Here is a 12301-nt window from a genome sequence, read left to right as displayed (position 1 = left end):
ATTCCTCGAGCAAAGTGTGAGCTAGCTAGCATTCACCTAGCATTCGCTCATCAACTCATCCCTGACCGTTGGCTACGTCCCTTCCGTCTTCAAGAGAGCGAGAGTTGCACCCCTTCTGAAAAAACCTACACTCGATCCCTCCGATGTCAACAATTACAGACCAGTATCCCTTCTTTCTTTTCTCTCCAAAACTCTTGAACGTGCCGTCCTTGGCCAGCTCTCCCGCTATCTCTCTCTGAATGACCTTCTTGATCCAAATCAGTCAGGTTTCAAGACTAGTCATTCAACTGAGACTGCTCTCCTCTGTATCACGGAGGCGCTCCGCACTGCTAAAGCTAACTCTCTCTCCTCTGCTCTCATCCTTCTAGATCTATCGGCTGCCTTCGATACTGTGAACCATCAGATCCTCCTCTCCACCCTCTCCGAGTTGGGCCGGCGCGGCCCACGCTTGGATTGCGTCCTACCTGACAGGTCGCTCCTACCAGGTGGCGTGGCGAGAATCTGTCTCCTCACCACGCGCTCTCACCACTGGTGTCCCCCAGGGCTCTGTTCTTGGCCCTCTCCTATTCTCGCTATACACCAAGTCACTTGGCTCTGTCATAACCTCACATGGTCTCTCTTATCATTGCTATGCAGACGACACACAATTAATCTTCTCCTTTCCCCCTTCTGATGACCAGGTGGCGAATCGCATCTCTGCATGTCTGGCAGACATATCAGTGTGGATGACGGATCACCACCTCAAGCTGAACCTCGGCAAGACGGAGCTGCTCTTCCTCCCGGGGAAGGACTGCCCGTTCCATGATCTCGCCATCACGGTCGACAACTCCATTGTGTCCTCCTCCCAGAGCGCCAAGAACCTTGGCGTGATCCTGGACAACACCCTGTCGTTCTCAACTAACATCAAGGCGGTGGCCCGTTCCTGTAGGTTCATGCTCTACAACATCCGCAGAGTACGACCCTGCCTCACACAGGAAGCGGCGCAGGTCCTAATCCAGGCACTTGTCATCTCCCGTCTGGATTACTGCAACTCGCTGTTGGCTGGGCTCCCTGCCTGTGCCATTAAACCCCTTCAACTCATCCAGAACGCCGCAGCCCGTCTGGTGTTCAACCTTCCCAAGTTCTCTCACGTCACCCCGCTCCTCCGTTCTCTCCACTGGCTTCCAGTTGAAGCTCGCATCCGCTACAAGACCATGGTGCTTGCCTACGGAGCTGTGAGGGGAACGGCACCTCAGTACCTCCAGGCTCTGATCAGGCCCTACACCCAAACAAGGGCACTGCGTTCATCCACCTCTGGCCTGCTCGCCTCCCTACCACTGAGGAAGTACAGCTCCCGCTCAGCCCAGTCAAAACTGTTCGCTGCCCTGGCCCCCCCAATGGTGGAACAAACTCCCTCACGACGCCAGGACAGCGGAGTCAATCACCACCTTCCGGAGACACCTGAAACCCCACCTCTTTAAGGAATACCTAGGATAGGTTAAGTAATCCCTCTCACCCCACCCCCCCTAAGTTTTAGATGCACTATTGTTAAGTGACTGTCCCACTGGATGTCATAAGGTGAATGCACCAATTTGTAAGTCGCTCTGGATAAGAGCGTCTGCTAAATGACTTAAATGTAAATGTAAATGTAAATGTTAACAGCCTAGCTAGTTAGCACACTTCTAGCCAGAGAATGAGCATGCTATCTTTGTCTCTCGGTGAACCATGCGTGTCTCTCGACCGTCGAGCTGTGAAGCTAGGGCAGTCAGTCTGGTCAACACAGCCGTGAGTGTGTTGTGCTAAACGTGAGAGGAGAGCCAGCAATTCTACCCTTGCAGGTAGAAAAGCTTGTTTAGTGTAGCTAGACTTGTGGCGAGTTACACTGGTTAGCTAAGCTTTGCGGTGACAGCTAGCCCTTAGCTAAAGCCTTGAGGCGAGGGCTAACCAAGTCTCAATAACTAGCCATGTGACGTTAGCTAAACAGACTTTGCTGATAGCTACTTTAGTGAGGAAAACTGTACTTACTATGACTGAGATATGTGGTTATCCCACCTAGCTACAGTATCTTATTAAGACGACTGCACTAACTGTAAGTTGCTCTGGATAAGAGTGTCTGCTAAATGACTAAATTAGAAATGTAATCAACAGGAGCTGAGGTCCTATGTTTGGCAGTGTTAACCTCACGGTTCACCTGACAGTTCAGTAGAATGACAATCAATTCGTGCTGATGAGAGCTTTTAGTGAGCGCAGACACTACCGCAAGGAAGAAAGGCGAGAATGACCAGTTGGCGGGCGAATGGTTCCCTTTATTGAGGAGAGGGGCTCACCTCATTCGCCACTCAACCTGTCTGTCTTCAACAGACTGTGTGATTGAATTCTTCGAGCTTGTGACTCGCCCTAAGACATATCCCATAAATGACACATTGAAACAAGTATTAGAAATAGAACTGGCATTACAAAGAATAAAGAAGGGTGAAGGAGAGAGGGGGGGAAAGAAAAAGCAGGGAGAACAAAGTAAAAGGGGAGAGAAGGAGAGAACAAAAGAAAGGAATGGCGAGAGAACGAGAGCAAGGTTTATTCAAAGGTTTATATTGCGCAGGGCGGCAGGCTGCGTCTTGTCGGCGGAATAGTCTTGACCCATTGCAGGAAATGTATATTGTTCTCTACAAGCTCTTTCCCCCAAATAATACAGACAGCGTAGGACTGGGGATGAAGGGAGGGCAACACATTTAGCTGACGGACAAACAACGTAAAAATGGTGAGAATGTGGCCAGTGAAAAACACTTTAGGGAAAACACTTTAGTCATTAAACCAATGATTTCTGGTAGCTTCTTGGCTGCTGCTTCTCTGACCTCAATAGAAAGACCGGTACTCAACTACCCTAGTATGGCAGGGGAGGGGTATTGTACTACCCTAGTATGGCAGGGGAGGGGTATTGTACTACCCTAGTATGGCAGGGGAGGGGTATTGTACTACCCTAGTATGGCAGGGGAGGGGTATTGTACTACCCTAGTATGGCAGGGGAGGGGTATTGTACTACCCTAGTCTAACAGGGGAGGGGTATTGTACTACCCTAGTCTAACAGGGGAGGGGTATTGTACTACCCTAGTCTAACAGGGGAGGGGTATTGTACTACCCTAGTATGGCAGGGGAGGGGTATTGTACTACCCTAGTCTAACAGGGGAGGGGCACCCAACTACCCTAGTATGGCAGGGGAGGGGTATTGTACTACCCTAGTCTAACAGGGGAGGGGCACCCAACTACCCTAGTATGGCAGGGGAGGGGTATTGTACTACCTAGTCTAACAGGGGAGGGGCACCCAACTACCCTAGTATGGCAGGGGAGGGGTATTGTACTACCCTAGTCTAACAGGGGAGGGGCACCCAACTACCTTAGTATGGCAGGGGAGGGGTATTGTACTACCCTAGTCTAACAGGGGAGGGGCACCCAACTACCCTAGTATGGCAGGGGAGGGGTATTGTACTACCCTAGTCTAACAGGGGAGGGGCACCCAACTACCCTAGTATGGCAGGGGAGGGGTATTGTACTACCCTAGTCTAACAGGGGAGGGGCACCCAACTACCCTAGTATGGCAGGGGGGCAATTGCATGGTGACACAGACTCAGATTTTTCACTTTATATGTCAAACAAAAAACAATGATTGCAAAGTTAAACTAACCATTCATCTCTGCACAAGGACTACGTTTAACAATTTCCACAGAAAATTTCACAAAAACACATTTACTTGAAGAACAATGCAGATGGACACTATGGTAACAGAATGATGGCATAAACAGTACAAACCTTAATTCTGTTACCAAATCTTGCATCTGCACAGTTTTTCAAGTAAATGTGTTTTTGTAAAAAAAAATGGAAATTGTTAAGTTACTGTGGTATTGACCAGGGGAGGGGCACCCAACTGCCTTAGTCTGGCAAGGGACTGGTACTCAACTACGGTGCTCGGCAGGGCCCACAGAAGCACGTACTGTATATATAATTACTTATCTGATTAAACTGGGAAACAAACAGTGCAAAGGACAACAAGTAAACCCAAGATGCGTAAATCATCAGATTGTATACTTTCTCTTGTAGATTAACATGCAGTTAGAGTAGAGTAGACTTTAAGCATCACAACATTACCTTGGCCGGAAGATTCAAGACAAAGAGCCAATAACTTTCAGCATCCAGGAGGCTGATTGGGAAAAATATATATTTTTTTCCATAGAAATATAAATGTAATTGATGCTTAGCGATGGGTAAGATTGACATGCTACGACTATGGGTACCACAGGAGTTTATATATAAATGCCTGGAATATTTCAATTTTGGAGAATCTCTTATAAAATGGGTTAAAGTTATGTATAGTAACCCTAGGTGTAAAATAGTACATAACGGCTACTTCTCAGAAGTACCAGTCAAAAGTTTGGACACACCCACTCATTCAAGGGTTTTTCTTCATTTTTACTATTTTCCACATTGTAGAATAATAGTGAAGACATCAAAACTATGAAATAACAGATATGGAATTAAGTAGAAACCAAAAAAGTGTTGAATCAAAATATATTTTATATTTGAGATTCTTCAAAATAGCCACCCTTTGCTTTGACAGCTTTGCACACTCTTGGATTTCTCTCAACCAGCTTCATGAGGAAGTCACCTGGAATGCATTTTAATTAACAGGTGTGCCTTGTTAAAAGTTAATTTGTGGAATTTCTTTCCTTCTTAATGTATTTGCGCCAATCAGTTCTGTTGTGACAAGGTTTATTTATTTAAACGTTTATTTAATTAGGCAAGTCAGTTAAGAACAAATTGTTATTTACAATGACTGCCTACACCGACCAAACCCGGACGATGCTGGGCCAATTGTGCGCCGCCCTATGGGACTCCCAATCACGGCCGGATGTGATACAGCCTGGTAGGGGTGGTATACAGAAGATAGCCCTATTTGGTAAAAGACCAAGTCCATGTTACGGCAGGAACAACTCAAATAAGTACAGAGAGATGACAGTCCATAATTACTTTAAGACATGAAGGTCAGTCAATGCAGAACATTTCAAGAACTTTGAAATTACAAAAAACAGCACTATGAGGAAACTTGCTCTCATGAGGACTGCCACAGGAAAGGAAGACCGAGAGTTGATGCAGACTATTACATTGATGGAAGCTACACACTACCTGCAATATTAAAGCTGATCTACCCCCTTAAAAAATTCTCGAAAAATAACAAAAGAAAGGAATAAAAGAACATGGGTCCTTATGGATAGCTTGGTGCCATGCCTAAATATGGACCCCCACATCCTATCTATAATGATTTATGTAGTAACTCACTATTAGGCTTGAGCGGTATACCATATATCGAGGTATTTGGAAATAGCCACGGGATGGTTTTCAATATTGTCAATAATGTTGAAACTAGTTTTTCAATACATTTGAATATTTCTAGCTATTATTTAGAAAATACCTGCAGTCAACTTGTGCGATGCATTAGGAGATAAAGCAGATTGCGCTCTTAATTTCACCTGTCACATTATTTTAAATGATGAAGCTTATGTAGTTCCCCAGAACAGTTGAGCCAGTCATGGGTTTGTTTGTAAATAGCACAACGGGAGAAAGTGGAAGCTGTGTATTGACAGGAGTTGCATTTTATATTGAAGGTCAAGTGAATTTTTGTTTCAATAGAGTGATCAGGGACGTGCAACTGTAGTTTTCCTTCACAGAAAATACATTAGTGCAACCCTTTTGGCAACTAATTTTCATCAAATGACAACAGAAGTGCAACACTATTTGGCTGGCAGCCACACAAGTAAATTAACTTACAAAAAAAAAAATCACGTTTTTTGGGGCAAGAACTATGCTAAAACTAAAGCTAGCAGCCTTCATGGAAATTCACAATTACTTGTATTCATTTGGTTAGTATTCTCGTAGTAGACGCCCAATGGGCTTTTTTTCTGTTTTTTTTGTGCCCCCTTGTGAACTAAACCGGTGGGGAATTAATATGTTTTGTTGGCGGTGGAGCAGATGAGAAGGGGTTTGTGTGTGTATAGACCTGCGTTTTTGTAAAACTGTATGTGAGTTTGAGATGTGTTAGTGTGCACATCTGTGTAGGCTATCCATTCTGTTTATCCTAATTGCTTGTTAACTGACAGTTGTTATGGGAACGCTAAGTGGACCATGGGAACTAATGCGACAGACAGAGTTTTTAGACAGTTGAACAGGGTGTGCAATTTGTCCCTCGCACACCCCATTCCATCCCCTCTGGCTGTCAGGACACTCACCCTTTAGAGATAATTTTGCTACATCCACAATAACATCTGCTAAACATGTGTATTTGATTTGGTCAAAAGCAACAAAAAAAACACAAAAAAAAATGTGTTTGAGGAATTGTGTGTGTGTGTGAGTTTTTACTAATCTGTAACATCAGCACTTTACACAACCAGACTGTGTGAGTCTTCAACAAAGCTGCTTCACAGTGACTGAGTCTGCAGTCACACATACATATACTCACACTCCTGTAGAACCAGCTCTGTCCAGACCTGGGCCTCCAACAAAGCAGCTGTACAGTGACTGAGTATGCCATCCTCCACTGGAGCCCAGGTAGGAGAGCTGTTCCCAGCCTGAGTGCCAGGCATGCCCCACTCCCATACATGCCAGAGCAGAGGCCTCCCCACTGGGGGAAAAGACCACTGTTTCTGGGGTCTGAAAGACAGGCTGGTTGGTGTTCTGGGACTGAACATACAATACTAGCTGGGACTGTATCTGACTGTTCTGGCCAGTACAGGGGTTAGTGAGGGGAGGGGGGAGTGTCTCCAGCTGCTAGGTAAGCAAACAAACTTGTTAAAGTATAGCTAACGAGATCGCTCAGGCAAAACGAAGTGGGTAGTGGGCAGGAGTTTGACAATAAGATATTCACTAGTGATTATATTGGATGGATGTTACACACACACACACACACACACATACAAGTGCACACACACATGCAAGCCCTGTCCGGATCTGGTTGCAATCCCTCCCACCAGAGAGAAAAAAGCACCGTTGAAACATTTGAAATAAACTGACTCAAACACAAGAGTCAAAAGTGGAGGGAGTAGATTAGATAAGAGGAGGATGAGGGGAGATGGAGTGATATCACAGAAGCAGGAAATCCTATTTACACAGCCTCATTCTCCTCTGCCTAGCGTGGGCTATATCAGCTTAACAAACCTCTCATGGTGTGTGTGATGTCAGACCAGATATCAGGAAACCAGAAGCATGCAGGTCTGCTCCAATAGGAAGCATCTGGAAGGAAAGGACACTGACCAAGATCTGTGTGCTCTCTCTCCCTCTATTTAATTTGTATTTATTTTTCCTTTATTTAAGTAGGTCAGTTAAGAACAAATTCTTATGTACAATGACTGCCTAGAAAGTGGGTTAACTGCCTTGTTCAGGGGCAGAACGACAGATTTTTACCTTGTCAGCTCAGGGATTCTATCTAGCAACCTTTCGTTTACTGGCCCAACGCTCTAACCACTACATTTACATTTACATTTAAGTCATTTAGCAGACGCTCTTATCCAGAGCGACTTACAAATTGGGCTACCTGCTGCCCCCCCCCTCTCTTTCTCTTCTCTCCATCTCTCTCTGCACTTCTAAATAAGCCTGCTGTTGTCCAGCAGTAATCAAGCTGCATCATTAAAAATGTACACACCCACACACACAGGCAAATGTGTGTGTATTCACACACAATCACGGATGTTCAACTTGCATAGTTGCCTCTGAGCCAGCTTGCCAGTGTGCTGATAAGAATCTAATTTCTATTATTATTATTATATAATCTACTTTCTAATGACAGTGCCATATGGCTCAGGACACAAACAACACAGAACAGCAAACTGATGCTAATGCAGCCCTCAACATTCTGGCAACAACCTCATCACTAATTCCATTGGTTCCATTGTGATCTCAGTGAGGGGCAATGCTATGTTTTTTACACCTGTGTAAAAAATAAATACATAGGGGAATGAGGGAAAACTCTTGAATGTCTGACATGCTTGTCACATTGCTTGTGTATGCGTATGTATGTGTGTGTGTGTGCACGTGTCCCACTCACCCTCTTCTTAAGGCGGTCCCTTTCTTTCAGTGTGAGTGTGTCAGCCTTAGCGATGACAGGGACGATGTTGACCTTGCTGTGGATGGCCTTCATAAACTCCACATCCAGAGGCTTCAGACTGGACAGGGACAGGTAGAAATACAAATAGTATATAATAGTAGCTAAATAAAAAGTATAAAGTCATTATGTCCCCCCCTACCTAGCCTAAATGGTTGTATGAACTAGAGGTAGCTGTGAGTGTGTGTGTGTGTGTGTGTGTGTGTGTGTGTGTGTGTGTGTGTGTGTGTGTGTGTGTGTGTGTGTGTGTGTGTGTGTGTGTGTGTGTGTGTGTGTGTGTGTGTGTGTGTGTGTGTGTGTGTGTGTGTGTGTGTGTGTGTGTGTGTGTGTGTGTGTGTGTGTTCTTACCCGTGTCCAAAGGGAGAGATGAAGTAAAAGCAGCAGTGGACTCGGTTGTCTACGATGTGTCTGCGGTTCAGGCCACTCTCGTCATGAAGGTAACGCTCAAACTGGTTATCAATGTACTGGATGATGGTCTTAAAGCTGAGGACACACAGGACAGAACACACACATCAAACAAAAAACAACCAGAGACACAATCTGCACTAGAAAACCACCTCCAGAAATAGACGGTGGAATTTTGGATGCATAAACTGGCTATATCTCCTCACCTCTTCTATCTCATCTGCACCAATTTGAAAACCAGGGATAAGAGAAAGAAAAGACCAGAAAAGGAAGCTGTTTCATTGTATTGAGATGCAGCATATCATCTCATAGACCAACATGGAGAAAAGGAGACCAGAAAAGGAAGCTGTTTCATTGTATTGAGATGCAGCCTATCATCTCATAGACCAACATGGAGAAAAAGAGACCAGAAAAGGAAGCTGTTTCATTGTATTGAGATGCAGCCTATCATCTCATAGACCAACATGGAGAAAAAGAGACCAGAAAAGGAAGCTGTTTCATTGTATTGAGATGCAGCCTATCATCTCATAGACCAACATGGAGAAAAAGAGACCAGAAAAGGAAGCTGTTGCAGAGTATTGAGATGCAGCCTATCATCTCTGCCATCTGACCTGCTTTCTCTGATGACTTCCTGCAGGGCCAGTAGGCGTGGTAACATGTTCATTAGCAGGGCGCCTACAGCTTCCCTCCCAGCCAGAACTAACATCAACACAGTCTGCATCCCAAATGGCACCCTATTCCGTGTATAGAGCACTATTCTGGTCAAACGTAGTGCATTATTATATAGGAAATTGGGTGCCATTTGGGATGCAGTTTACCTCTGACCTATATTCACCTCACCCTATTGGACCCAGGTAGTGTTGTGGTCCATTCCATAGCAACTCCAGATAACTCAGGCCACTACTGTGAAAAAATGCCTTGACTAATTCTGAGAGGAATGGAAATGGAATTGAAATAGAATGATCCCAACTATGGATGTAAGCATATCCGTAACACCTGCTAATGGGGCAGCAGGTAGCCTAGCTGTTAACATCGTAACCGAAAGGTCGCTGGTTGAAATCCCCGAGCTCACTAGGTTTAAAAAATCTGTTGACGTGCCCTTAGGCAAGAAACTCAATTGCCCTAATTGCTCCTGTAAGTTGCTCTGGATAAGAGTGTCTGCTAAATGACTAAAATGTCAAATGTAAATGTACTGTTGTTACCAACACCACTGAGAGCTGTCAATAGAGCTGCTAACCTGCTCTATTGCACTCAGCCTAGCCCTTAGATCACTGCCAGTTGTCACCAACCTCGAGTTGTATGTCAAACCACCAGGCCCAAACACAGGTATGTCAGGACAATCAAAAGGAAACGGAGCAGAGAGGAGGAGGGGAAGAGAGAGAGACGAGGGGGAGGGAGAGAGCCCACACAGCAGCTGATGGGGGCAAGGGCACAGGAAGAATAACTGCTCCTGCCGTCATCAACCATTGTACACACACACACACCAGTCTTGGCTGTTGATGGCATCTCCGTATCCGGGGGTGTCGACCACAGTAAGACGGAGCTTCACTCCTCTCTCTTCAATCTCCACCGTACTGGCTTCTATCTGCACCGTCCGCTCAATCTTCTCTACAGAGGTGGAGACAAAAGGAAATATCTTTTCATTGTGTGTAACACACTAGGTTAAGTTTAGAGGGATCCCAGGGGACACAGCTTAATAATAAGCAGTTTCATTACTTTTCACATCAAAGTTTCTGTTCCATGTGACTTTAGAGCTTAAATAACAAAGTCTGCCAAAGCCAAGCCTCTGGACACAATATCCTTATGCAGATCTTCTGGCACTGGACAGGTGTAAGCAGTATGGCAGAAGTTGCTACCATAAGCCATCACCATATTGCTTACACCTATCCTATCCCTTCAGAACTACAAACACAAAAGTGGTAGGAGCTGGAGGTGCTTTTTCAGACTGGCCAAAGTCATAAAGAGGGGATGGGCCTTTTCAAGACTAATACAAAATAAACATTCTTAACATTCCACTCCAGGCAATACAATGCTGGAGACAGCTGAAAACAGACCTTTCTCTGTTATTACAGTGTGTGTGTGTATATGCACTGTCTGGTCTGAGAGCAGAACTCATTCCTCCCTGCTTATTTCCTCTCTCTGTGTGTGTGTGTGTGTGTGTGTGTGTGTGTGTGTGTGTGTGTGTGTGTGTGTGTGTGTGTGTGTGTGTGTGTGTGTGTGTGTGTGTGTGTGTGTGTGTGTGTGTGTGTGTGTGTGTGTGTGTGTGTGTGTGTGTGTGTGTGTGTGTGTGTGTGTGTGTGTGTGTGTGTGTGTGTTCACCTGCGGCCCCAGGGATGTATCTCTCTGGGTAAAGGTCTGTCAGAAACAGGCTGTTGATCAGCGTAGACTTGCCCAAACCAGACTCTCCTGCAGGAGGAATACAGACCAGGCATAGTACTCTAGGATCTATACATATCTACAAGGTTACTGTAGCGCACTACTTTTGGCCAGGGTTCTGGTCAAAAGTAGTGCACTATATAGGGAAAAGGGCACCATTTGGGACACAGACTTCAACTAGACAGCATTCTGGCACAAAATAACTGCTGTGTAGGTAAGCTTCTCTTGAATTGAATCAAAATAGTTGTGTAATAAGTCATACTCACCAACGACCATGAGGGTGAACTCAAATCCCTTCTTCACGGACTTCCTGTGTACCTGGTTGGGCAGGTTGGCAAAACCCACATATCCAGCCGCCTCAGGGAACTAACAAACACATGGTTATAGAGGTAATGTACAGTATTATATAACTCAATAGGATTAGCATTGGAAAAGGGGTCTTGAATTGTTTCTGAGATGAGAAAATCCCAAAAGCAATAAGGCTGTCGATGAAACAGAAGCATTTATACAGGATGTCCTCTGGGATAGGATGATCGCTCTCTATGTGTGCTCTGTATGTGCGCCCACAATGTGTGTGTGTGTGTGTGTGTGTGTTGAAGTGGTAAGGGCACACTCACTTTCCCTTTCTCTCCAGACTGAGACATGGTCACTGTTGCTGGTCACCCAAACCTGCAACCAGAAACAAGACATCAGATAAGTCACAGTGTAACATCAGCTAGTCTGTTTCTGCTTTACTAAACTTGTTATCTTCTTGGAAAGGCAACAATGTACAGTAGCATTGTTGTAAGCAGTAGACTGGCATCCAGGCTGTCTCAACATCTCATAGACAACAACTGTATAATCACTCACCACCAAGCCTGCAGTCATAACTCCTACTACAGTACTACCATTAATTTGCAGTAGTCACTATCATCGGCATTCTGAATAATAATAATGACACTGACAGCATCCACACTAGGGCACTTTAAGACTGCACTGACATCCAGTCACTCACAGCCAACCCCATTAACTATGTATCACAGTCAGTGGATGGAGCAGAAACAGGGTGGGCATCAAGTTGATTCCCAGACCTCCAGTAAGGCCTGGTTTGTTTAGTTAGGCTCCTGCTGTCCAACTCAATGGTACTACTCAGATGACAGAGAAATGAGCCTGAATGATAAATTATCACATAATGGCCACCAACTGGTGCCCTGCGCTGCCCCCCCCCCTCCATTTGATCACTAATGCACTGGGCACTGACTGACAGGTCGTGTGCGATAAGGCGAAAGCGGGGAGAGATGGCAAGCGCAGCCAGAGACGACTGAACTTTGTTATGCAACTTTATTAGAAAAACAAACAAAAGAAACTTAACAAAATAATTTTGAGGAGTGTCCCATATCTGACACTTTAATATTGTCT

The 12301-nt window shown here is 45.1% G+C and overlaps 1 protein-coding gene across 2 annotated transcripts in view; it reads right to left on the bottom strand.

Moving 5' to 3' along the window:
• LOC124034218 (septin-2-like) overlaps window positions 1–12301 on the bottom strand; it is a 48051-nt gene that overhangs the window by 26490 nt on the left and 9260 nt on the right. For both annotated transcript variants that reach the window (XM_046347100.1, XM_046347101.1), the window contains 6 exons: window positions 11521–11572; window positions 11170–11269; window positions 10847–10933; window positions 10012–10135; window positions 8471–8605; window positions 8066–8183 (listed from right to left, as the gene is read on the bottom strand). In XM_046347100.1, the coding sequence (XP_046203056.1) occupies window positions 8066–8183; window positions 8471–8605; window positions 10012–10135; window positions 10847–10933; window positions 11170–11269; window positions 11521–11547 (591 nt within the window). In that variant the 5' untranslated portion in view covers window positions 11548–11572. The remainder of the gene's footprint in view (window positions 1–8065; window positions 8184–8470; window positions 8606–10011; window positions 10136–10846; window positions 10934–11169; window positions 11270–11520; window positions 11573–12301) is intronic.

This window comes from Oncorhynchus gorbuscha, linkage group LG04, assembly GCF_021184085.1.
Source record: "Oncorhynchus gorbuscha isolate QuinsamMale2020 ecotype Even-year linkage group LG04, OgorEven_v1.0, whole genome shotgun sequence".
Taxonomy (NCBI): domain Eukaryota; kingdom Metazoa; phylum Chordata; class Actinopteri; order Salmoniformes; family Salmonidae; genus Oncorhynchus; species Oncorhynchus gorbuscha.
The sequence above is the reverse complement of the archived record's forward strand: the minus strand, read 5'-3'. Positions and strand labels throughout refer to the sequence as shown.